This window comes from Lontra canadensis, unplaced genomic scaffold, assembly GCF_010015895.1.
Source record: "Lontra canadensis isolate GAN:19392208 unplaced genomic scaffold, GSC_riverotter_1.0 scaffold92, whole genome shotgun sequence".
Taxonomy (NCBI): Eukaryota; Metazoa; Chordata; class Mammalia; order Carnivora; family Mustelidae; genus Lontra; species Lontra canadensis.
Window position 1 is genome coordinate 6969600 of NW_022631086.1, and position 27338 is coordinate 6996937.

At 41.1% G+C, this 27338-nt stretch overlaps 2 protein-coding genes across 4 annotated transcripts in view; one reads left to right on the forward strand and one right to left on the reverse strand.

Annotated features, from left to right (window-relative positions):
* SERAC1 (serine active site containing 1) overlaps positions 1–6963 on the reverse strand; it is a 57154-nt gene extending 50191 nt beyond the window's left edge. Inside the window, exon 1 of one of the 2 annotated variants that reach the window (XM_032836448.1) lies at positions 6928–6963. The gene's annotated coding sequence lies outside the window, so the exon portion shown is untranslated. Of the gene's footprint in view, positions 1–6595; positions 6619–6927 lie in introns of those variants that run through there. The other variant, XM_032836449.1, reaches the window with a different exon arrangement.
* A 206-nt stretch (positions 6964–7169) lies between these two features.
* Positions 7170–19143, forward strand: GTF2H5 (general transcription factor IIH subunit 5). 2 transcript variants are annotated; one of them, XM_032836451.1, is made up of 3 exons: positions 7170–7241; positions 8005–8077; positions 18752–19143. In XM_032836451.1, the coding sequence occupies exons 2-3, from the start codon at positions 8043–8045 to the stop codon at positions 18930–18932; spliced, it is 216 nt and encodes a 71-aa protein (XP_032692342.1). In that variant the 5' UTR covers positions 7170–7241; positions 8005–8042; the 3' UTR covers positions 18933–19143. The 2 variants fall into 2 exon arrangements, with proteins under 2 accessions (XP_032692342.1, XP_032692344.1); XM_032836453.1 differs by having other exon boundaries at positions 7178–7201.
* The last annotated feature ends 8195 nt before the right edge of the window (positions 19144–27338 follow it).

Genomic DNA, 27338 nt, shown 5'->3' on the forward strand with positions numbered 1-27338 from the left:
TGGGTGGCTCAGTGGGTTAAAGCCTCTGCCTTCGGCTCGGGTCATGATCCCAGGGTCCTGGGATTGAGCCCTGCATCCCGCTCTCTGCTCGGCAGGGGGCCTGCTTCTCCCTCTCTCTCTGCCTGCCTCTCTGCCTACTTGTGATCTCTGTCAAATAAATAAATAAAATCTTTAAAAAAAATTTTTTTTTTCAGACTTGACAAGATTGAAAATAGGCTGGAGGAAAGCCAAAGCAGCAGTGGGGAAAACTACTGGGAAGGCATTTAATGATCATTAAAAAGAAACATGTACTTGATTTAAAGCAGTGGCTCTGAGAATGATGAAAAAACAGATTAAGGAACTATTAAGAGAACAGAATCTAATAATCACTTGAAAAAGGTGGAGAATAATGAATACCAGGGAGGAGATGGTTATGGTTCCCAGTTTTTGATTTGGAATACTGGGGTATGCAGGGGTATATACAGGTTAATATTTACCAAAATAGGGAAATACAGGAATGGAAATTGATTTGAGAAGAAGGATGAATTCCCAATTTCAACAGGGTGAGATTAAGGTTCCTATAAAATATTCATATAAAGATGTCCATTAAATTATCTCAGTTCAGCAGACAGGTCTAAGCTAGATAGACTTATGAGTCATTAGCACATACTATTAATTGAAACCATTTGTTGGGATGAATTTATTGAAGAATGGTATATATATATATAAAAGCTTATCCAAATGTCATTTTAGGATTATCAGATTATTAAAATGCAGATTCTCAGGAACTACTTTAGATTGGATTTCTGTTTTCACACTCAGGAGGCTGAAACCAAGGTGTCCCAGGGCTGCATTACTTACTGAAAGCTCTAGAGGGGAATGCACTTGCACACTCACTCAGGCTGTTGGCAAGATTCAGTTCCATGCAGATGTCAGACTGAAGCCCTTGTTTCCTGGCTAGGGGTTGTCTGCGTGCCACCCTCGGATCTCTGTAGGTAGCATTCTACAGTTCAGAACTGGTAATAGTTTACCCTTTTCACATTGCCTTATCTCTGACACTTCTGCTTTCCTATTCCACTTTTAAGAACTCATGTGGTATTAGGCCCTGTCAGATAATCTAAAATAATCTCCCTAGCTTAAGTTCTAGAACTTTCCATCCGCAAAGTCCCTTTTTTTGCCATACAATGTAACATATTCACAGGGATTTGGGCATGGATATCTATGAAGGGCATATTCTGCCTACCATAAGCTACTATAAGCTTTCTGATATAACACTTCTTGTAGACCTATGTTTTCATTTTTCATTGATCTTGTGTAAATACCGAGGAGTGGAATTGCCGGGTCATAAGGCAGGTATATGTTTAATTTTATAAGATGCTGCCAGATATTTTCCCAGCATGATTGTACATTTCACACTGCAACCAATAATGAAGGAGTAGGAGAGTTCCAGCTGTTCCACATCCTCACTGATACTGGAGCTATTAGCCTTTCTGGTTTTAGCCATGTGAGTGGGGTATCCCCTTGTGTTTTTAATTTGCAAGTCCCTGGAAACGAATGATGCTGAGCACTTTTTCATATTCATGTTGGCCATTTACATTTATTGGTGTGTGAAGTGTCTGTTCTTTTACTCATTTTAAACTTGGATTATTGGAGTTTCGAATGAGTTACTGGCTCTTTATTCATTCCGGAAACAAATTCTTTATCAGATATATGTACAATATATACTGCAAATATCATCTCCTCTTCTGTGACCTTTCTATTCACTTTCTTAAAGGCACCTTTTGATGAACACAAGTTTTATTTTCATAATGTCTCTTTTATCAGATTTTTTCCTTTCATCGTTATTGCATTCTGTGTCCTGTCTCAGATATTGCTGCCTACTTCAAAGTCACAGAAATTCCCCTATAAGTTTGTTTTATCTTTTACTTTTAGGTCTCTGATCCATCTCAAATTAACTTTTGTATATTGGGTGAAATGGGTTCATTTTTCCCCCATATGGATATCCAATAGTTTAGCATTATTTGTTGAAAACTTTACTTTTGGGGCACCTGGGTGGCTCAGTGGGTTAAAGCCTCTGTCTTCGGCTCAGGCCATGATCTCGGGGTCCTGGGATGGAGTCCCATATCGGGCTCTCTGCTCAGCGGGGAGCCTGCTTCCACCACCCCCCCGCCTGCCTCTCTGCCTACTTATGATCTCTGTCTATAAATAAATAAATAAAATCTTAAAAAAACAAAACAAAACAACATTTACTTTCCTCACTAAACTGATTGGTGCTTTGTTTGAAAATCAGTTGCCTATATAAGCATGGGCATATCTCTGGACTCTATTCCATTTCATTGATCCATTTGTTTATCCTTATATAAATACCACACCGTCCTGATCACTAGAGTTCTATAATAAATCTTTAAGCTCGGTAGTACAAGTTCTCTGGTTTTGTTCTTCCTTTTCAAGATTGACTATTCTAGGTCTTTGGCACATTCATATAATTTTAAAGTCAGCTTGTCAATTCTATTTTTAAAAAAAACCTTTGGGATTATTATTGTGATTGCATTAAATATGCAACACTGGCTTTAAATAGAGAACAGAGGAGAAATTATGAGGACACAGAAAGTAAAAATGGAGAGTTTAAAACCAAATGAAACAAATGCTCAAAAATTCCATTAAATTTAACAACAAGGAAGTCACCAGAGCTTTTACAACGGTAGCTTCATTGCCCTGGTTGGAGAAGAAACCAAACTGGAACTAAATATCCCATTCCCTTTTCATTCTTACTAAAACCAACCAACCAACCGACCAAACAAACAACAATAAAAAAAACCCTGAATTGTAGCTGGGCACACACATAACTGAATAAAGACTACATTATTTATCTTTCCCTCTACTTAATTGTGACCACTAATTAGAAAACAGCTAATGGGCTCTCAGTGGATGTGTCACGCGCAACTTCTTAGAAGTGTCCGTAAGACCATGTGCCTTTCCAAAAGACACCTGAAAAAGTGCTCGACGTCACTCAGCATCAGGGAAATACAAATCAAAACCACAGTGAGATGCCACCTCACACCAGTCAGAATGGCTAAAATTAACAAGTCAGGAAACAACAGGTGTTGGCAAGGATGTGGAGAAAGGGGGACCCTCCTACACTGTTGGTGGGAATGCAAGCTGGTGCAGCCACTCTGGAAAACAGTATGGAGGTTACTCAAAAAGTAGAAAATAGAGCTACCCTAAGACCCAGCAATTGGACTACTGGGTATTTACCCTAAACATACAAATGTAGTGACCCGAAGGGGCACGTGCACCCGAATGTTTATAGCAGCAATGTCCACAATAGCTAAACTATGGAAAGAGCCTAGATGTCCATCAACAGATGAATGGATAAAGATGTGGTATACATATACAATGGAATATTACGCAGCCACCAAAAAGACCGAGGAATCTTGCCATGTGCAACAATGTGGATGAAACTAGAGGGTATTATGCTAAGTAAAATAAATCAGAGAGGGACAATTATCATATGATCTCTGATTTGAGGAATTTGAAAAACAAGACAGAGGATCATAAGAAAAGGGAGGAGAAAAATGAAACAAGACAAAACCAGAGAAGGGGACAAACCTTAAGAGACTCTTGGTCTCAGGAAACAAACTGCAGGTTGATGGAGTAGAGAAGGGTGGGAGGGATGGGGTGGCCGCGTGATGGACAATGGGGAGGGCATGTGTTATGGTGAGTGCTGTGAATTGTGTAAGACTGAGGAATCACAGACCTGTACCCCTGAAACAAATAATACATTATATATTAATTTAAAAAAAAAGAGTATGTGCCTTTCTTCACCTTTCCCTTTTCCCTCTTGCTATGAGCAGGTGACAGCTGGACTTAAAGCAGCCATCTCAGCCACGAGGTAGCATGCCAAAGAAGGCAGAACAGCAAAGAAGAGGAGCCCAAGGCCCTGATGATCATGGAGCTGCTGCCACACCAGCTATGGCCTGCCTAGCTATGGAATCTTATGCAGAGTTAAGGCATTATCATCATCTGTTTCCTTTGTAATGTACCCAAACCCAACTCTAACCCATCACAGTTTTAACTATCTATATGCCAGTGATCCCAAAGTTGTACCTTCAGCCAGACTCTTTTCAGACTCCTCTGTCCAACAGCTACCGGAACATTTCCACTTGGATATCCAACAGGTCTTTCAAATTTAACTGTCCAAAAACACTGTTCTTTATTTCTTTTCTCCCTAAAATCTTGCTCTACTCATCCTCCCCACTGCAAGCAAATGGCAAATGGTTTGGGGTTATAAATGAGAACTGATCTATCTTGTAGCTCAAGGAAAACACCTAAGTGTTGCCTGATTCCTTGGTTTCTCTCACCCTCTTCAAGTTAAGTTTTGATAAGGGACTTCATTTGATTTTCTTTCAAAATTGACTTGGCTGTTCTTAGTCCTTAGTCCTTTCCAAATATATATATATATATATATATATATATATATATATATATATATATATATATATTTTAGGTTCAGCATGTCAAGTTCCATGAAAAAATCATGAACAATTTTAACTGGAATTGTACTGAATTTGCAGAATTGGGGAAAACTGACACCTTTATGATATTGAGTATTCCCATCCATGCATACAGTATATCTCTTCATTTACTTGGGTCTTCTGTTATGTGTTTCAATAGAACATTATAACTTCCTCCCTAGGGGACTATACAGCTTCAGTGTGATCTGTTTCTAGATACCTTTAGTTTTGAACACTGGTACAAATAGTACCTGTTTTTTAAATTAAAAATTCCCAGTTAGTTATTGCTGATACATAGTTTGTTTTTTTTTTTTAAATTCAGAAATCCTTCTGAAGGCCATTTTTCACCATTTATTAATACTTCTCTTTCCCTCTGATTTGTGATCTCTTCCCTTACCTTATAAATGCATGTATATGTATGCCTACACATATGCACACACATCTCTGTTGTTTTGTTTCTGGGATGTTTATTCTGTTCCATTGTTCTGTCTTGTACTACTACCACACTGTCTTGTGCTGTACTTTTATATTTTGATAGCATTACTCTTCTGTCTCAAGCTCTTCTTAGCTATTTATGTTAGTTTACTTTTCCAGATAAATACGGCAATTATTTTGCAGCTTTCGCCCCAGAGCCTACCTAAGTTATATCATTTGGGGGCTCTGAAGGCCATTCTGACACTCTCTAAACAAAGCAGCCTTTCCAATCACCCTTTATTACATCACCATCTACCTTCTCGTTAACTGATTTTTCTATCTTTCTCCTCCCCACCCCCAATGAAATTGGTTGCTTGTTAATCACTGTATTCCCAGTGTCTACAACAGTGTCTTGACACATACCAGGTGCACAAAAATGTTTAAATAAATGGATGGAGATTTTAAATCCGGATTCAGAGAAACACAGTAAGAAAAGCAGGTTTTGAAGTAATGGTGAAAGATAACAACTCGCTCAGTTTAAGAGGAGAGGCTTGGATTACTCACAGGTGATTCATGTGTAGGCCTCACGCCAGCACCTGGGGCACAAGAGTGGAGGGTCAATGAAATGTTCAGGAGGAGAATGCTTGCAAGGGGGTTTAAAAAAAAAAAAAAAGGAAAGAAAAGATACTTGGAAATAACTAGTGCCGAGGAAGATGTGGGAAAAAAGAAACCCTTGTGCATTCCCACCAAACTGGTGCAGCCACTGTGGAAAACAGTACAGAAGTTCCTCAAGGGGTGCCTGGGTGGCTCAGTGGGTTAAGCCTCTGCCTTCGGCTCAGGTCATGATCTCAGGGTCCTGGGATCAAGCCCCCATCGGGCTCTCCGCTCAGCAAGGAGCCTGCTCCCCCCTCTGCCTGCCTCTCTGCCTACTTGTGATCTCTGTCAAATAAATAAAAATCTTTTTAAAAATTAAAAAAAAAAAAGAATGGAATCTTGCCATTTGCAACAACATGGATGGATCTAGAGATTATAATGGCAAGTGAAATAAATCAAAGACAAATATGGTAAGATTTCACTCATATGTGGAATTTAAGAAACAAAGAAAAAAAGAAAAGCAGACTCTTAAATATAGAGAATTGGTTGTCAGGGAGAAGGTGAATGGACAGATGCGGGAAATACGTGAAGGGGATTAGAGTACACGTACAGTGATGAGCACTGAGTAATGCACAGAACTGTTGAATCCTTATATTGCACACCTGAAATTAATGCTACCTTCCATGTCAATTATACTTGAATAAAGAATTTTAAAAATTAAAAAAAATCATAAAATATTTTAATGAGAAAAAGACACTTTGTAAGAACCATACCTAGGGCGAGCGCAGAACCAGCAATACGGAAACCAAAAAGAGGAAAAAATGTGAGGGTTGAGAAGAGGGAAATGAATATAAGAGCTGGGTTTATTAATCACATAAACACATGTAGTAATGTGCGGCATTAGCTTAACTGGGAAATACAATTTAACCTAAGGACGCTCCGCAAGAGCCTCATACCTCCACCGGTAAAAAAGAATTAGAGAGCTCTATTAGACTACACATCAAAATTTGGGGAAAGGATTAATTCTGGAACCCTCTGGGGTCTTACAGTGACCGTTCGGGGCTTAAAAACCTAACCGCATTCGATCTATCCACCTTCTCGGGTCCCAGTTAGAAGCTGTGGGCTGGCAGGTTCCGATTTGAATGAGACAGTTTCTTACTCCTCATCATCGTTCCGTGACAAGCCAGTGGAGGCTGATGGTACCGGCAGCTGCTTTGAGGGCCTCAGGGAGGAACAAGTGCTGGGCAGCGACCGGGAAAGAAGAGTCGGGCGGCTGCGGCTCGGGAGAGGCCCTCACTCCCCGCGACGGGTCGGCTGGTCAGCCGGTGTGTCAGGGGCCGTGCCCCCGCGCCGTCCTCCCACTCCCCGCCGCGCCGGCTTGCCGACGCCCTCGCCCGCCCCCACGCGCCCAGGCTCCCCTTCCTACCTGCCGGCACGCGAACTCCGCCAGCTCTCGGCCGCTCGCCGCCGACCCAGGCGGCAGGGCGCCCACCTTACTCGGCGGTTCCCAGCTTGAGCCCTCCAGCCTGCTACCGGCGGCACGTGACGCCGCCCTCGTCGCCCCCCGCCCCGCCCCTCGGCCCCCTTCACGCTCCGCCTCCCGCCGGCGCGCCCCACCCACAAGAGCGTCGCTGACCGATGACGTTGCGGGCGCAGGCACACTTGGCGAGGGCGAAGTGCTGTTGGTTCTGCGGTTGGAGGGACTTGGTGTCAGCTCGCCGAGCGAGAGGGGTAAGTGAGGTAAGTGAGGTGCGTGGCAAACCGAGGGCTCCCGAGGAAAGAGGGGAGGAGGAAGAAAAGACCTAGAAGCCTGTCCTCCAGGTGCGGGGGTACGGGGCAGTGTCCCGCACCTCTCGGGGCCCTTCCTGAAGAGGCTTGGAGGCTGTCCCGCAGTAACGAACCGCGCGCGGGTTTCGTTACGGGAGGTAATGGCTCGCGCCCAGGTGTACGACTGTAAGCGTTAGGCTGGCGTCCGCTGCGTGGGATATGTTCCTGCTTGGGCAGATCATTGGGGAACCTGAGTTAATGTGGTTATAGGGAGACTTAGCTCCGCTCCCCCCCCCCCCCCGCCCGGAGCTATGGCTCAGTTTCTTCGACCTAATGAGATGGTCGACCTCACCATCCCTTTCACAGCTCCCATTCTGTGATTTCTGCCTCCCAAAATATTATCTTTTATCGTTATTCTGGGCGGGAATAGAAATCTTGTGACTCATGTTCTAAAGTTGAATTGGGTACGCGGGCATAGAGTTCGGTTGCTTGCTTTCATTAGGACTGACTTGGGTAGCATATGCAAGTAAGATTTCTGCATTAATAGTCCAATAGACTCATTTTAAATTTTAGAAATCAGAATGTCTATGTTTTCTTAATGTTAGCCCTCTGTTTTTCATACTTAAATATTTAATGTGACATTTAATATTTTGTCTCATTTCAAGAGGCAAATCTCCAAAGTATATTGAAGTTGATTTTTTTTTTTAATTTATTGTCACCTTACCTCTCTTATTAGCATTTTAAAGGTCATCTGCACCTTCTGCCTGGGAAAAGATGGTCAACGTCTTGAAAGGAGTGCTAATAGAATGGTTAGTAGTTTTGATACTCAGTGAAATTTAAATCTCCATATTAAATCTTGATGTATGTGTATCTCCTCTAAAACCCATGTTTTCGTTTTGTTTTAAGATCTAAATGAATCAAGTCTTTCAGCTTTCTCAACTTCATTTTTCTTACATAACAAGTGGGACAGATTTCGTCGCAGCTTTTCTTCCTGGTGCCAGATTTCAATGTCTCAGTCCAGTTGATGTAATTGACATATTTCCAACCGGTTTTGGTCAAGGGCAGTGTATTTTTTGGATCAATGCTCTTTAGAGGAACAGTGCTCATTATTGTCCTCCAACCATTAGGGAGATTGACTAGAATTTTAAGGTCTGCCTATGTCTTCACAATCACAAGCTGTGGTCTTGAAAAGAGTAAGAAAATTAAGAGCCAATTGAAGATTTCTTAAACCAGGCACACATTTCATAGGAGAAGCTAGAAACCTTAATGGGCAGCATTGAATTTCTTAAAGCAAGCTACACTGGGCTTTGTTACCATGCAGTCCGAAAACTTGAACTACTGGACCAGTTCTTGCTCAGTCTTCACTTGTTCGTGATAGCAGGGCTGGGGAAGGAGCAAAACCAAACCATAGGATACTTCTGGCTTGTATAACAGCATTGTCTTATAGAAATATAATGTGAACCACATGTGTAGTCTTAACTTTTTTATTAGCCATATTAAGAGTAAATTGAAGCAGGTGAAATCAATATGTTTTATTTAACCTTGTGTCCAAAATATTTCCACATGTTCTACATCTTCAGAATTCATACTAAGATTTCACAATTTTGCTAAGTCTTTTTTCATACCATGGCTTCAAAATCCAGTGTGGAGTTTACTTTGACAGCACGTCTCAGAGGCTGGCCACATTTCAAGTGCTCAGCACTGAGTTGTGCAGATTTAGTGTTTGGATAGACACAACAAAGATAAGAAGAAAAGAGCCAGTGATGTAGGAGGGAAGCTAAGAGGGAATCTTTCATAAAAGTGAGTCCCTGGTGATGAGAGATGGACTAAGACAACACACTGGAAGTCAGCGATTTCTTTTTTTTTTTTTTCTTTTTAAGATTTATTTATCTATTTGACAGAGATCACAAGAAGGCGGAGAGAGAGACAGAGCAGGCTCCCCGCTGAGCAGAAAGCCCGATTCGGGACTCGATTCCAGGACCCTGAGATCATGACCTGAGCCGAAGGCAGAGGCTTAACCCACTGAGCCACCCAGGCGCCCCTCTTCTTCTATTTTTAATGAGAGTTTTCGTGGAGAGGTGAGATAGATGTCAGATTGGAGTACTTTGGGAAGAGAAAGGAAGGTGAGGAAGTGGAAAAGTGGAGAAGTCTCTTTGGAGAAGTTTTGTTGTAGTAATGAGCAAAGGAATGGAGAAGCGAGTTGATGGCTAAAGAAGGATATGGTAAGGGACTCTGGTTCTTGTTATTTGGTTTTAATGTGAGAGACTAGAACACATGTTGATAAGAATAAACTGCTTAGGGGGTGCCTCGGTGGCTCAGTTGGTTAAGCGTCTGCCTTTGGCTCACGTCATGATCTCAGGGTCCTTATATAGAGCCCCACATCGGGCTCCCTGCTCAGCGGGGAGTCTGCTTCTCCCCCTCCCTCTGCACCTCTTCCCGCTTGTGCTATCTTTCTCAAATGAATGAATAAAATCTTAAAAAAAAAAAAAAAGTACTTAGAGAGGTGTTCACTTGGGAAAGCATGGGGAAGGGCTCTAGATCCCATAAGTTCTAAAAACAGTGTGCTATTTTCTTTTGGAAAAGACTTTTAGGCTAATTTTCATATTTTTCTTAAAACTTTGTCATATCACAGTTTGAGCTTCCCCTCTGGATTTAATAAGTCTTCTGTCTTGTAAGATTTTTGTATTTTAGTTTTCGTTAGTGTGTTAAGTTTTATTTATCTGGACTCTGTTAGGAGGACAGCCATATTAGGTAAAGATCTGAATTTGTACTTGTTTTTCTTTTTTAGCTGAACAGTTGTTTCACTGCATTTATTCCTTTCTTTAATCATAGGTATCTCTTTTATCACATTGTTTCATTTTCCTTGCTGCTTTCCTTAGTTCTGTCCCACATCCATTCTTTTGTCATGGTTGCCTCTTCAAGAATAACCTTAGAATAATTTAGTCTGTTTCTAAAATAGTCCTTTTGGCATGATGATTGGGATTCTGTTAAATCTGTATTTTAATTTGAAAAAATATGATGACTGGACTGCATTTTAAAGACCAGAACTCTAGGAGACTCATTAAAATCTCAGTGGTAGGCCTTCAGGGTAGCCTTAAGGGCAGAGTACGGATTTGTAAGAAGAGCTGAGGTGTTAAGTTTTCTTTCCTGATAGGCTGAGCTGTCTGCCTTGTCTGCCGTCATGTAATCAAACCTCTGACTTCTACCTGGGCTCTAATGGCCCTCTGTCACTTTGCTCTTCTTCAGGCTAGCAGCAACAGCATCTTCTGGAACTTGTTAGAAATGCAAAATCTGAGTGAGACCTCACCCTAAATCTCCTAAATCAAAATTGTATATGCAAAGGAACTTGTTAAGAAGCATTAAAAGTTTGGGAAGCACTTAATTGGCTTAAGGTTGAGCATCAGTTTTCCTATGGAGAACTGTTTTTGCACCAGGGTCACTAAAATTTTATTTTGCAGATAGTGCCCTTGGCAGAACTTTAATTTTTTCCTTCAAGGTGAATTCTGAAGTGTAGCCTGCACAATTTTTTGAAAGGGTAACTGTCTTCCCCAAGGTTAAATCTTCCAAGAAGACTTCAGGCCTAAGAAATGACAGACCCATAAAGTGCATGGTCAGGGCTGGTGGGTACTCCACAGTCAGATGCACACGTTGGGATGGTAACTGGAAGAGTCCTTCAGTTCCCCTCATGTCTGTATTTGATGCCAAAGAGAAGATTCTTAACCCCCTGAGCCACCCAGGTGCCCGGAGAAGATGCTTAATAGCATAGTATCGTTATGTTTATTACCTCATAATCCCCATAGATTATATGGAGCCTCTAGGTGTGCTGGAGTACAGAATTTGATAGGTCTGGAGTTCGTAGGCAAACTACTCCAGAGTCTCCTAAAACTATTCCATCATTCCACTTATCTTCCCTCCAAATTCCAGCCACATCACTGTACAAGGTCATCTGTCACGGCACAGATAGTACTGTTCACATATTCTGTTCCAGCGGCCAGCAAAATACTTTCCAGGCATGTGTGGCCTCCTTCAGGAAGGGAGTCTGACTTTGACACCTGTCTTAGGATGGCTTAACTTATTGCCATATTTAAATTCCATGTCAGTTCCTTTTAACAGATTTGAAGTCTCTAGTAAAGAAGCAGATAAATCAGATTATGATAGCGGCCATTTAGGCCTGTCAGTGAGCTGGAAAAGTCAAGGTGCTGGGTTCCAAGAAAACGCTTTCCTCCCAAGGCTTATCGAAAACCCAAATCTAAGGCTAAATTGAAATTCTTCTGTTTATAAATTTGAGTTTTTATATCAAAATGAGATTGGTGAAACCTTCCTCTTTGTTGGGATCCAGCACTGTCAACTGCCAGCCTCACACCAAGCATTTTCCCAAGTCTCGCCGAGCACGGCAGTGTCGCGGCAGCGTGTGCCTGACAGCGTCTGTCCGATTGCAGGCGCTGGAGCAGACCTCCTGGGTGATAGTTGCCCACGTGGTGTGGCAAGTGCTCCAGCAAGGAGGATTTGTTGCAGAGGTGCAAAGGATTTGGAGAAATAGATATTACTAGACCAGTCTTACCCTTATAGCTTTGGCTTGTAAACCTATATTGTGTATGAGAAGCAAATAAGAATAAGGCAAAAGCATCTACCATCTTTTTCTGTTCTTCCACGTCATTTACATCTCTCTTGTGAGCCTCTGCTGCTTAGAAGGGCTGTACCCACGGAAGTTCCTTGGCCACCCAGACAGTGCCTAAAATACGACTAGCAGGTACTTAGTAAGTATTTTGTTTATTGAGTGAATTTTGTCAACACAGTTAAGGAATATAATCTCAGCGTAAATTCAGGTTATTAATGTTCCATTACATCTCTGTTACCACAGTGATACTAGTGGAGATAAGAATACGTTCTGATAGCTTGGATTCAAGTTTTAGTACCAAAAAGGTTTGTATGCCAGACCTCCTTTTTGGCAAGTTACATTAAAGTAGTTCTTAAGTGACTGTTGTCTTCCGGTCTTAGTTTTTAAAAAGCAGGCTCTCACCAAGCTACCGATATGGTTGATGGAGGTGCAGTCTTTTTTTAATTTTATTTATTTATTTGACAGATCACGGGTAGGCAGAGAGAGGGGAAGCAGGCTCCCCGCTGAGCAGGGAGCCCGACGTGGGGCTCCATCCCAGGTGAGATCACGACCCAGCCAGAGGCTTAACCCGCTGAGCCACCCAAGCGCCCCAGAGGTGCAGTCTTAAATGGCTGATCTAGAAAGCAATTTGTAATAGGTTTTTAGCTTTTATATGGTTTAACACAATAATTCCATTTCTAGAAGTTTATCCTAAAGAGGTGACCCTAAGGAAGTGATCAGAACTGCAGAAAAAAATGTAGGAGATTGAGGGGTAGCTCAGTCGGTTACCCGTCTGACTCTTAGTTTCAGCTCAGGTTGTGATCTCAGGGTTGAGAGATCGAGCCCTGCTGCGTCAGGGTTCCCTGCTTATTTGGGAGTCTGCTTGGGAGTCTCTGATTCTCTCTGTGCCTCTCCTCCCCACCCCCCAGAGTGCACTGGTACACACGCATGCTCTCTTTCTCAAATAAATCTTTAAAAAAATGTAGGTAATTGTGCTAATAAAATTGAGTGTATGATAAGCGAAATAAGTTGGTCGGAGAAAGACAAAAACCATGTGATTTCACTCATGTGGAATATAAGAAACAAAACAAAGAGGGGAAATGTGAGCCAAATCAAGAAATAGACTCTTAATGATGGAGAGCAAACATGATGGGGAGTAGGGAGTGCGACTCGGAGTGACGAGCACCAGGTGTTGAATGGAAGTATTGAAATGTTGAGTCATTAAATTAAGAATCCTGACATTTTTGTAATCAAATAATGTAGCTATTAAAGTATTTGAAAACATTTTAAGTGATAAGGGACAATGACATGGTATAATACAATGATAAATAAAAATGATAATTTTATGAAAGAATACCTTCATAAAATGACACTGAGCGTTTACCAGATACTGTACTAAGTCCTTGGTAATATTCAGTTAGTTCTCACAACAACCCTATGAGATGCAGATTTTTTTTTTTTTTAAGATTTTATTCATTTGAGAGGCAGAGCACACATGCAAGCAAGCACATGGGTGGAGGGGTGGGCAGAGGGAGAAGCGGACTCCCCACTGAGCAGGGCACCAGATGCTGGTCTTGATCCGAGACCCAGAGACCATGACCTGAGGCAACGGCAGACTTTCAGCAAACTGACTGAGCCTCCTGGGTGCCCAGATAGAGGAATTTGTATCCCATTTTACAGATGCAGAAATTGAGGCACAGAGAAATTAATTGCTCAGGCTTATATAGTTGCTAAGATGGGATTGTAAACCGTAGCGTTCTGCTTCAGAGCCCAAGCTAGTAAGCCTGACATAGACTAACACAAAACTAAGCATAATATTGTGTTCTTTTATTTTTTGAGATTTTCTATTTATTAATTTGACAGCATAAGCAGGGGGGGAGCGGCAGGGAGAGGGAAAAACAGGCTCCCTGCTGAGCAAGGAGCCTGACTAAGGGCTTGATCCCAAGAGCCTGGGATCATGACCTGACCCAAAGGCAGACATTTAACCAACTAAGCCACCCAGGTGCCCCTTTATTGTGTTAAGTATCAAAAAAAAAAAAAAAAAAGTGTGCATGCATATTCTTAGAATATCATATACACAAGCTAGTAATAAAAAATTTTTTTGTAACAGCAAATCTTTTAATAAGTATAGAAGTAGGTAATTTGAATCTTTCTACCTGTATCCTCCCACACACCCAAAAACTCTAGGCATTTTAATTGCTCTTCATTTGAGTATCTTCTATGAGCAAAGTGTTTTTAGATGTATTCTCCAATCCAGCAACCCTCCAGTATAAGTAGCACTGTCTCCATCTTACTACCTAGGACGCTAAGACATGGAGAGGTTTAGTGATTTTATATATCATGCATATTGGTTGACTGAGCTGGGGCTTGGAGTTAGGCTGAGTCCAGTGCTGTCTTTAGTGTCATGTCTTTCTGACAGTAAACCTAGTGTATTTCATATTGGGAACTTGAGACAATTACTTTGGTTAACTCAATGTCCCCTGTGAGCCATCTACAGTTATGTTGGGTCCTAATAAAGATACCTGTATCTCAAGCTGGACAATAGGCTTATTCCAAAAACACTTTGGAAAATGCTTGTAAGAAGGAAATAAACTCAAGCAAACAAAGCCATTTCATTTCATTGTTTGATAACAATTTTCTAAAACGTTCTTTTCTCAGGGCATACAGAATTTGGAGAAATACTTTTAAGATTTTTAAGTAACTGTACCTGTTAGCTAATTATTTTCAGGGAGGGTAGTTTACCGTTGATTGAACCGAGATTATCATTCTGATGGGACAGACAATGCTGACAATGTTGTGCAGGTGACCGGTGAAGTCTGTGATCTGGTTCGACAGCGAACTACATCATCCTAGTAGAGCCTTTGTGGTGTAATACTTTTTAGAATCGTGTATTATAGGAGTTTTACTCGGGTTATGTAGGAAGGAGTCGATTGATTCCTACTTTCACGTCTCCAGGACCAAGACATTTTTCCCTTGCTCACTAACCCTGAACCCAGGACTTCAACCAAGTATGTCTGTGAGCACTTGGTTTTGTTTTTCTTTCTTACCAGCAGGTTCTCCCATGGACTCTTCATGAAGAAGTAGAGTAAATAGCCCTGTATTCAGGCAAGATACTCCAGTTCCCTCAATGTTTCATGATAAAAGTCCCTTAAATTTTGTCATTTTGAATCATTATAAATTATATTTCAGGTACATGCTTGAGAATTCAGTCACAAATTGCTGTTTCCTTTCAAAAAGTTGAGCTGAGACGATGAAGAAGGGAAGTAGTTACTTCATTGTCTCACCAGCCAGTCACTTTCTAAGTATCTCCTTTGTCAGTGAGCAGGTTTCCCCAGGTATGGGGAATGGCGCTGGTGTTCAGGATGGTTCACAGTAGAACACAGAAGGGAGGGGGGAGAGGGGCGCCTAGGTGGCTCAGTGGGTTAAGCCTCTGCCTTCAGCTCAGGTCATGATCTCAGGGTCCTGTGATCGAGCCCCACATCAGGCTCTCTGCTCAGCGGGGAGCCTGCTTCACTCCCCACCCCCACCTGCCTCTCTGCCTACTTGTGATCTCTCTGTCAAATAAATAAATAAAATCTTTGAAAAGGGGGGGAGGGGGAGGACACAGAAATTGTTTTTATATGACCAGTTTGATTTATTTGAGGATGAAAACACATTGGGATGACTGGTGATTCATGCCAGGTGAAGTTAAGCTTAAAAGTTGATTTCAAGGCAATTTAAAGAAAAATAATAAGTAATATGTAACTCAGGTGTTACAAGGGGTGCTAAATGAGCAAGGATAATATGCAAATGGCAAACATTTTGAAAACACCATGCTGATTCAAAGCGGGAATGTGAGTCCCCCAGGCACTTTGGTCTCAGTCCTTATCTTACTGTGCCTGTTCCCAGCCCCTGACACAACGGACCACTTCCTCTTCCTGAAGGTCCTTTGTTCACTTATCTTCCAGGCAGGGTTTCCTTCCTACCTCAGTGTCACTGCTTTATAGTCTACTTTGCTGATTGTCCATTTCTTCCTAACCTTTTATATCGGGGAGTCTGGGGCTTGGTCGCTGGTTTCTTCTCTGTAGCTATGTTCACTCCCTTGTCAGGGCTTGATGACTGACTTTTTCTCTTCAGTCTGGACTTGGCTGCCGAAATCCAGAATTGTATATCCATCTTCCTACTCGGTTTCTTCTCTTGGGTGCCAGGAGGCATCTCGCATGTAACATGCCTAAAACCCAGCTCTTGATCTTCCCAGCAAACCTGTTCACTTCCTCCTCATCTCCATAAAAGGCAACTCCACTTTTTCATTTGCTCTGACCAAAAATGTTGGGAGTCTCCTTAATTCCTCTCCTTCAAAGCTGGGGTCTAGTCTCAGCAAATTATGTTGGCTTTACATTCAGCATATGTCTAGAATCCAAGTACTCATCATCTCACTTTTACCACGTAGGTCCAAACCATTGTCATCTCTTGCCTGGGTCACTACAGTCACTTTCTAATCAGTCTCCCTGTTTCTGCCCTTGCCTCCACTACCCTCCAGGCTTTTTTTATCCCCGCAGGCAGCATGATCCTTACGTCTAAAATTGAAGTCAGTCTGTAAGTTAAATCATGTCACTCAGTAAAAGCCAAACTTGCTAAAATCACCTCCAAGGCCCTTTGGGATCTGGCCCGGCTACAACTAACTTTCTGACCTCACCTCCCACTTCTGTCCCCTTTGGTCACCCGTCTCCAGCCTCCATAGCCTTACTGTTCACTCTGCCTAGGATCTTACACGCCTTGCTTACTCCCTCCTCCTGTGTGTTCAGATACCACTGCTTGGAAAGGCCTTCCCTGCCTCCCCTGTTTAAACTTACAGGATCCTATCACTTTCATCACTGCCATTTCTCATCCTGCTTCCCTGCTGCTTGCGTGTGCGCGCATGTGTGTTTATTGTAGTCCTACCGGTAAAATATAAGCTCAATAACAGGGAGGATTCCGAACTGTATTGTTCACTGCTGAATACCCAGGACCGGTATAGTGCCTAGCACATCCAAGTGCTCAGTAAATATTTATTGAATGCATGAATAAAGCTTAAAGTAGCAAATTTACTTCTGAACCAATCAATTCTGCACATTAGAGTGGTCCTTCTAATTCTGCAACAATAGAATATGACTGAATTTTGCCAAACCTAAGTGGACAAGCATAACCTAGGGGTTCTGAACCTATGTGTACAATGATAGGCATACTAGAAACTAAATTTAAAATTGTGTCGGTTCTGATGTGTGCAGACCTATTTATTCACATCATTTTATGGTGTAGTAAATTGTTAATAAAATCACTGCAATGGTTAAGTTACTGAAAATAATTTAAAAAATCATCTTTTCAGGAAGACTTGATTTTATTAATAGTTAATATGCCAGGAACCATACTCATGTGGTGCTTGAAATCCTTTACCTTTGTTAGCTTCACTTAGGCCTAGTTTGTATTTAAAAGACGTAAAACTTGTTTTTAATGTTTTCAGGAAATTACACTGACCTCTTTTGAATTGTCATCTTTGTAACTGATGTTGTCATTCCTTAAGAAACAATAAGATTTTGTAAAGTTACTTGTTCTCTAAGATTTAAAAAAAAACTATATGCAACTTGACATTTTTGTTTTCATCTGTTGCTGACTACATTGTTGTACGTTATATTAGGTGTAGAGAGTGTCCTTGTTGTGATTCAGGGTTTTTTTGACAGAGATATGTTTGGGTACATCCTAGAAATAGGGTTTTCTTTTCTTTTCTTTTTAGATTTATTTATTTATTTGAGACGAGGCAGGGGAGAGCCAGGGGAGGGGCAGAGAGAGAGGGAGAGAGATCCACAAGCAGCCTCCCCACCGAGCACAGAGCCCAACAAGGGACTTGATCCCAGGACCCTGAGATCATGAACTGAGCTGAAATCAACTGTTGGACACTTAAACAACTGACTCACCCAGACACCCCATGTAAATCCTAGAAATTGTATCCCCCTTTCCTTGTGACTTACTCTACTCATTCCAAACTAAAAATCACGAATGAATAGAATTAAATTATGTCTCTTCTTTGAGCTCAGTATTCTCGAGAAGATTTTGGTAGAATTTCCTTTAAAGATTCTGAGTGATAGTTTAAACTTAAAAAGTTCAGAATTTTAAGGAAGAAAAAGAACTTGAGAACCTGCTGCAAGCCAAACACTACCCTTGGCATTATTCTCCTTTAATTTCTCTAACAGTCTGTTATGTAGGCTTATTTTGTGGCGTTAGAGTTTAAGTACATGTTAAGGTCACAAGTGATAAAGCTGGGATTGACTTTTGCTATTCATCCTGCTTTATCACAGTGACTGTTTATTTTTATTTTTTTAAAGATTTTATTTATTTATTTGACAGACAGAGATCACAGGTAGGCAGAGAGAGGAAGGGAAGCAGGCTCCCTGCTGAGCAGAGAGCCTGACGCGGGGCTCGATCCCAGGACCCTGGGATCATGACCTGAGCCGAAGGCAGAGGCTTTAACCCACTGAGCCACCCAGGCGCCCCCACAGTGACTGTTTAACTGGTTTTGTCAATTAATTATTCCCTGGCAAGATAGTGAAAGTCTATTGACTTCTTAGATATAATGGTCATCGGCAAGTAAGGAAATTCATTTTTTGAATCAGTTAAGGGAGCTGTGATTCTAGGCCCTAATAACTGCAAAGCTCTGAACATTACTTTTTCACTTGTCAGTGACAAATTAATCTTTTAAAATCTCATCATTGGCCTCTTTCTCTAAAACTCTAATGCTTGAGACAGGAAGTGCGGAATTGAGTAACAATTTAGAACTTTTACAGTTGCCCTAAAAATCCTGCATGCCCAATTCTAATTGCCCAGGTGTAATTTGACAGCACAGTGTGTCGTTATCATGTGTTTCTTTCTGCAGTGACCCTGCCATGAAGCAGTTCCTGCTGTACTTGGACGAATCAAATGCCTTAGGGAAGAAGTTCATCATTCAAGACATTGATGACACTCACGTCTTTGTTATCGCAGAGTTGGTTAACGTCCTCCAGGAGCGAGTAGGTGAATTAATGGACCAAAATGCTTTTTCTCTTACCCAGAAGTGAAGATACTCAATACTGACCACTTAGGAATTACAAATAACAAATGTGAGACTGTCACCATTCAGTGTCCTGTGTGACAGATGAGACTTAGTGGCTTAGGCGCATATCATGGGAAAAACTGTGATGTTGTTTGTTCAGAAAAAAGTCCCTGATTTTCTTGTTTGTTTTTTTTCCCCTGTTCATGTACCCTAGAATTTTTTAAAAAAGAAAAAAATTCATCGGTTGTCTGTAATTTGGCTTTTATTATCCTACAATAAAATGTAAATGGTTTTCCTACCTTTTTAATACCAATTTAATACAGGAAGATTATAATGGAATATGCCTTTACCAGTTTAACCTAGGTGCTTTGCTTGTTCCTGTTAATGTGGGGGTGTGTAGTGCGGGTGCGGTTTGTTCTATTCTAATTAGAAACTTGACTACCCAGATAAATATGCCAAGATGGGACTTTGGTAATATTTATGTCTTTGCATTTAATATCTGCACACTGGCCAGCTCTGCTGGTGAAGAAGGTGGGGAAGAGAACCATGTTACATTGATGTAAGCTACAGTTTGCATTTCCCTAAAAATACAGTGTTTTTAAAGTACAGAGGGTTTGGGGTGCCTGAGTGGTTCAGTTGGTTAAGCGTCCGACTCTTAATCTCAGCTCAGGTCTTGATCCCAGAGTCATGAGTTCAAGCCCCACATGTAGAAGATTAGAAATAACCAAATGGGAAGGGGGAATGTTGCATTGCAAGCTTTATCTTCTCCGTGTTTAAACTTTTTCAGTCACATTTTCCTTTCCTATCAGGGAAAATGTTCTTTTGTTTTAAAAAAAAAAAAATTGTTTTACTTGTGCCTTATTCCATATGAGAATCCATTTAAACTCTTTTTAAAAAGAAAGAAGGACTGTAGAAAGAGTACAGCATAAGACATGTAGTCAATCATACCATAATAACGTTATATGTGACAGTAACTAGACATACCATAGTGAGCATTTTATAGTGTATATAATGTCAATTCACTATGTTATACACCTATAACTAACAGAAGATTGTGTATCAACTACAATTTTAAAGGCCAGTAAAAGCAGATAGAAACAAAGTGAGTCCTGTGGGAAGTGGGATGATGAGGTTCAGATGTATTGCATATGGTTTTATGATTGTTTGGAGGCAGAAATAACACTGATAGGAGCTTTGCTTCCCTTCCTGAAGATCGTGTTAACCAGGATGGGTTCATGTGATGAGAATTTTCCAAGAGAGAAGAGGACTTTTGTGATGCTATAACCCAGTTTTCTTCCCTCCTGTGGTGTGCTTATTCAAAGCACCTGTGTACCATTTTCAGTCACACAAGCTGGACACTGCCACCCTTTGGTACAGTAGGTCCTCACTTATCCACGATTTCCCTTTCCACCGGCAACCAAGGTCCAGAACCAGATGATTGTCCTTCTCACTATTGTCAGAGGGTAGTAACCTAATGCTGTCACGATGCCTACGCTTTTCACCTCACTTCTCATCCTTTGGGCATTTTGTCATCTCACATGAGGAGCCCACAAGAGGAATGACAATGAGTACAGTACAGTAAGATAGCTAGACCATATTCACATAACCTTCATTACAGGTTATTCTGTTTTATTATTAATTATTCTTCATCTCTTACTGTGCCCCATTTATAAATTAAACTTTGTCATAAGGATGTACATACGTCTTAGTCTCCACGGGGCTCAGTACTTCCTGTGGTTTCAGGCGCGCTCCAGGGGGCTTGTAATACAGTTCTCCATCTGTCATGATTCCCATCAATATAAATCAAGCTGCGGAAGTTTGATTCTCATATAACAATGCAGACAATTTTGTGGCATTATTGATACGTTTGGTAGTAAAATGTGTTGAGTAGAAAATATATTTCTTTAGAATTTCCAGCTGTACTGAAATGGTACTGAATCTTGTATTTCAGGCATATCTAAATCAATTTCAAATAAAACTCTGATATTTGTCAGCTGATACCTTTGATACTAACATGAAACCTTACAGAAATTTTTCTTAGAATCCCAGTTTAAAAGATATGGAAAAAAACTGTATTGAACAGTGAATGCAAAGAGTCTTATGTGAAGGAAAATCTTTCATCAGCTCTCATTTTTTTTTTCTTCCAAAGATTGATTTTATTTATTTGAAAGAGGGGGAACAGAAGCACGGGGAGAGGGAGAAGCAGACTGCCCTGCTGAGCAGGGAGCCCAACGCGGGACTCAATCTCAGAACCCCAAGATCATGACCTGAGCCAAAGGTAGAGACATATAACCAACTTAGACACCCAGGCACCCCAGCTCTCATTTTTTAAAAAGTCCTATTGGAGCAAATGTTAAATATTTCTCTCCAGACACTGCATTAAGAAAGACAGGACACTGTGACACTTGGAAGCCCACTTGCAGCTGTTTAGTTGACTTGTTCAACTTCGAGAGAATAGGATGTAACCAAGTGACATTTTACCCAGACCTTCCTTCTTGGAATCCGACCGACATTATTTGATTTGGCACATTTTAGATCTTGAGAACAAGAGACACAGGCTGCTTGGTAGTGGAGAAATTGACTACTGTCTTTTTTAAAGATGAAGTCCTGAATATTATGAAAAGGTAGTATTGACTAAATTGTCTTATCTGCAAAAAGAATCACTACAATTCACAGAGGTTAGGTGACCAGTCACAGATATCTGTGTGCTAAAATTGTGATATTTAGAGTTATACTAACTTCTAATTTCTCTCTCTTTTTTTTTTTTTAAGATTTTATTTATTTATTTGACAAGTAGGCAGAGAAACAGGCAGAGAGAGAGGGGGAAGCAGGCTCCCCGCTGAGCAGAGAGCCCGATTCGGGGCTCGATCCTAGGACCCTGAGATCATGAGCCGAAGGCAGAGGCTTAACCCACTAAGCCACCCAGGTGCCCCTAATTTCTAACTTCTTGATAGTGTTTTTTTTTTCCTTAAATACTGTATCAAGTCAAAAATGCTTAATTCCTTGAACCCTGATTTCCTTGTGAAATTTCATGGGATTACTTTAAAATTCCAGGCATCCTAAGTATGCATCACAGTTAATGTAAAAATGTATATTGGGAATAAGTTTTGGTGAACAGTAACGGAATGCTACTAATAATGGGCAACAAAGACTACTCCCCTTTATTGTTGATAGACACCATGGGTGGTAATCAAAATTATTAATGATTGTGTTGCTCTTAACATCAGCTGAAACAGGTGATTCGACATATCTGTGTTATTTTCTGAGAAGATGGTAAATAGTGTGTACTTACTCTAGTTTGTCGTTGCTCAGTAAATCTCATTTACCTCAAGGAAACTAAATAAAAACTCTGGTGTGATTCCTTCTGATGTAACTAAAATGCTAGGATCATTCTCTTAACGTTCTCCTATCTTAACAGATAGGAAGAGGATATATTTTAAAGGTGAAGAAATTGTGCAGTTCATAAATATACTCAATAATAAACATTCTCACGCATGTGTAACTCTACCTCATTTGCAGCAAAGATGAGAGTGAAAGGTGTGTTGGTGAGGTTCCTGAATAAGCGTTTTAAATACTTTATTCTCACTATCAGAAGGTGATTAAGAGACAACCTGCATGCACATGTCTGCTCCCTGCTTGCTGGCTCCGAGATCTTGGGCAGGTCACTGAATTTCTCTCTGAAAACAGGAATTACCTGTCCTCAAAAACAGTTTGAGTGATTGTAAGTTAACGTGGCAAGCACATGATTCTGAACTTCGGTTACTTTGAATCTGGAGGAGCACAGTGGAGGCGGATTTCAGCACACGCCCACAGGCGCACACATGTCCATGGACACTTTTTTAAGAAATTTCTTCATAATCAACAGAGGGAGAATGAGCAAATGGGGAGGAGGGGAATTCTTAGAAAATGAGCATCGAGTACATAGCATACTGGTGGCCCACTACCTCCACTGACCTAGAAGCTGCTCTTCAGCAACTTGAATCTTGTTGGGAAATACCCAAATCATTTTCCCGAGACTGTCCCCAGGGCCCAAGGGTGCAAGAGCACCCAGCCCCAGGGGTCCCAAGCTAGATTCGCCTCCTGGCTGCTGACAGAATCCGAAGGCAGAGAGACATTGTGAAATAAGCAAGGAATTTATCTCAGTGAGGCCAACACTGGGAAGACAGCGTACTTACATTTCAAGGAGGGTCTCTAAAGTGCTGACAGTACTTCTGGGTTCATATAAGGAGAATGTGGGACAAAGGTAGGTGGGTCCGTGCAGGCGGGACAGTACAGGTCAGGTCACTCATTTTGTTGGGGTCAGGCATGTGGGGGCTTGCTGGCATCCAAACCAACATAAACAGATTGGATCACATAACATCTGTACCATTCAATGTTAACATTCGTATTAGCTCTGTTGATTTAAGAGAACTAAAGCAATTACAGGATTGAAGTCCTGTTTTCTTCCTCAATCACAATCTTCTTTTTTTTACTTTCCCAATATAAGTGTGATCTTGAAGTTGATGAGTTGTCATCCGTGGCTTTTACCATATTGTTATTTTTTTTAAGATTTTATTTTATTTATTTGACAGAGATCACAAGTAGGCAGAGAGGCAGGCAGAGAGAGGGAGGGAAGCAGGCTCCCCACTGGGCAGAGAGCCCAATGCGGGGCTCAATCCCAGGACCCTGGGATCATGACCTGAGCAGAAAGCAGAGGCTTAACCCACTGAGCCACCAGGCGCCCCTACCTGTATTATTATGTATCCATCAGAAATACATACTCTTGTGTTTTAAACATAAACAATACATAAGAGGTATAATCATGTAAACCATCATTCTGTAATTCTTTTCCCACTAGTTTTGAGATCTCTCTTGTTAAACATTTGGTTTCATTTCCTTCATTCTAACTTATTACTGTCCAGTCATATGAAGACATACAGTTTCCGCATCTCTTCTTTATTGTTGAACTGTTAGGGGATCTCCAAATGTTACTACATTGAACACTTCTATGTGCATCTTTTCCTGCGCCTGTGCAAGTGTTCTACATTGTTTCTTAGAAATGGAGTTACCGGGTCAAGGTTAGACATGCTTTCAACTTCAAGAAATCTTGCCAGATTATTCTCCAAAATAGTTGTATCAATTAAAACTATACCAGTGATATGTGAAAGTTCTATTTCTCCACATTCTTGCCAACACTTTTACTAAATCTGATAGATTTAAAAACTGCTTTTATATTTTTATATTTATTTTCGAAAGTTCTTTCAGTCTTGCACATGCGTCATGGGTCATTAACACACCTCGTGTTTAGTGGAAAATTTATGGTATTTCGGCTCCATTATTATTCTTACAGGTTGACCTTTACCCTACCCTTTATTCTAGGACTAAACCAGTGGGCAAATATCATTTGTAACAACTGAATTGTAAGTGAGCTGTTACAAAGACCATTTATGGTCATAAATTGGAGACTTCCTGCAATAAGCTAGTTTTCCCTCTTCATCTACGTTTTGCCACAGATAGCAAACCACATGTGGCGTCTGTGAACAAACGCAGCTTAGGAGCTGTAGCTGCCCCAATTGATCAGTAAGATGCGATAGAAGTTTTCAGGTTGAATTTTTCTTTTTTTTTTTTAATTTTTTAAGATTTGATTGATTTATTTGAGAGAGAGAGCATGAGAGGGGGAAAGAGTACGAGGGAGAAGCAGACTCCCTGTGGAGCAGGGAGCCCGATGTGGGACTCGATCCTGGGGCTCCAGGATCATGACCTGAGCCGAAGGCAGAGCAGCTCAGGGTTGAATTTTCCAGGCAAACTTTTTAATTGAAGTGTAGCGCAAACAAAAACTGCGCAGACCAGAAATGTACAGGTCTCTGAATGTTCACAAACTGAATACACCTCTGTAACAGCACCCAGGTCAAGCCAAAGAAACTTAAACCACCATCCCAGAAACCCTTCCATACAAACGCCTTCTGTCACAACCTGCCCAAGGGTAAACGCTGTCCTGACTTTGAATAGCAGAGTTGTCTCCTTTTTAACTCTATATCATTGCGCTCATGCAGCATGTCCTCCCGTGGCTGGCATCTGTCACTCAGCATTATATTTCCTCTGCGCTCCTGCCTCATGTAAGGCTGTTTTATTCTCATTGCTGTATGAAAAGCATTCCATAGTTTTTCAACGACACTGTAGATTTGGTTACTCTATCCTAAAAATTAATAACTATACATGTATTAAACTTCAATTTGAACTTGACAAACATAACATAAAATGTCATCACTGTGAAGTAGTCATGCTAACAGGTTTTTTCTGCCAATGCCAGAATGTATATAACTTTGAGAGAAGAAATGGGAGTACAAAGTGTAACTGCAAAATATGTTAGCATTAGTTACATTGATAGTCTGTGGTGATTATACTAGCTTTTTCAGCTCATTCAGTCCCTCACTTATTCATTCAAAAAATAAGTGCCTACCATGTCCTAGATGTGGAGGATAGACACAGTTGTAATAAAGATGGATGAGGCACCATGTATCAGAAATGTTTGACTTCAAGTACCAGAACACCAAGAGTGACTTGGGCAATAAAGAAGTTTAATTGTTCCAGATAGTAAGTCTGGAGGCAATTTCAGGGAGTTTTCAACCCTTTTCTACTCTGCTATCCTAATAATGTTGGCTTTTCATTCCTGGTTCAGTGCCTCATGGGCACAAGATGGTGGCTGCTGCTCCAAGGATTACATGTTCACAGCAGGAACCCAAAGAAGGAAGGTTCCACTTGCCTGCAGACAAAACAAGGAAGAACTTCCTTCTGGTATAACTGTTTCTTTTTATCAGAAAAAAAAACATCTTTCCTAGAATCTCCCCACATGTCCTTCCCTAGACCACTCACTGGTGAAGATGAGTGGAATAATCATAATTGGCTGAGACCAGTGATTCTTAACTTTAAAAATCACCTGACGTCTTTCTTACAGAAGAATCCCAAATAATTTCTATAGACTCCGTCCAGTCCAGGTGGAGCTTAGTCCCCTGCCAGTAGTGTGGGCTGCTCTATTAGTGACTTGTTTCCAAAGAATAGATTTGGACAAGCTTAGAAAGTAACACTGTAGAGTAACCTGGAAAATACTACGTTAGCCAAATAATCAGAATTAACATCAGACATAAGTCAGGTTGAGAGCACGTACCCCTAAAGTGATGTGATGAGAAGGGTACCTGACCACTGTAGTTTTCTTCCAAAAAAAAAACATGATCCCAGTCTTAACCTTGAGAACAGCATCAGACAAACAAGGGAATTCTACAAAACACCCGACTGGGGTTCAAACCCATCAAGATCATGAAAAACAAGTCACGACTAGGAAGCTTAGTCGTCTTCTGCAATGTGAAGTAGATTGCAGATGGGATCTGGAATAGGAGAGGAGTGTTGGGTGAAAACAAGATCTGTGTAAAGTGTGCAGTTTAGGAAGTTACCAACATTGGTTTTTCGTTGTGATAAATGGACCATAACTAATGCAAGATTGTATGATGTTAACTATGGTGGGGGTGGGAATGGGGGCTAAGTGAGCCAGGATTGGCGGCATGTCGAAAATGGGTCACAGGTCACTGGGGCCGTCACGCTGTTCTGTCTGCTTTTGTCTATCCTTGAAGATTTTCATTAAAAGTTCTAAAATGTGAATATTTTCTTCTAGTGCATAATATACCTACATTTGTTTCAATAAATAAAGTATAGGGTAATGGTTAACAGCACGGATATTAGGATCAAGAATTCTGTATTTGAATCTCAGTTTTGCCGTTTAATAGTTGGTGACTTGGGGGAGACCTGGTTGGCTCAGTTGGTTAAGCAACTGCCTTCAGGTCACGATCCAGGGTCCCGGGATGGAGTCCCGCATCAGACTCCCTGCTCAGCTTGGAGTCTGCTTCTCCCTCTGCGTGCTCCTCCCCCACCTCGTGCTCTCTCTGTCTCTCTCAAATAAATAAAATCTTTTTAAAAAAATAATAGTTGGTGACTTGGAGCGAATTCCTAAACTTTTCTAAATCATGGTTCATGTGGAAATGTAGGTAATACTATGACAAGCACTGAACAATTCGGAGGTTTCCTCACCAGCATATAAACTTAACTCCTTCAGTTCTAATTAACTGAAATATATTTCAGTTAGATTAAGCAAAAAGAAGAAGAAGGAGGAGGAAAAGAAGAAGGAATTTATTATGAGGTGTGTCTGATATAAAAAAAAACAACAAGGATAGGATGTAGCTGATCCTCATGTATGAGCTAAAACCAAAGATCTTCTGGCCCCTCTCTAAGCATACCTTCCTTCTTCCAGTGAGGATTAACTTTCTCTGCTTCTCATGCTTAAATTCAAGAGGGAACCCTGGTGGCCCACAGATAGGTTCGTATCTGTCCATTCAAGATTCCTGCCAGACCGATGCTAAGCTCCCTTGCTCCCAGTGCCTAATTTCCTAGGAAGGACTCACTG

Excerpts from the sequence above, each read along its gene's own strand:
- GTF2H5 (XM_032836451.1), top strand. The coding sequence starts at position 8,043 with ATGGTCAACGTCTTGAAAGGAGTGCTAATAGAATG. Across the intron at positions 8,078-18,751 it reads AAAGGAGTGCTAATAGAATG|TGACCCTGCCATGAAGCAGT; the intron begins GTTAGTAGTTTT and ends TTCTTTCTGCAG.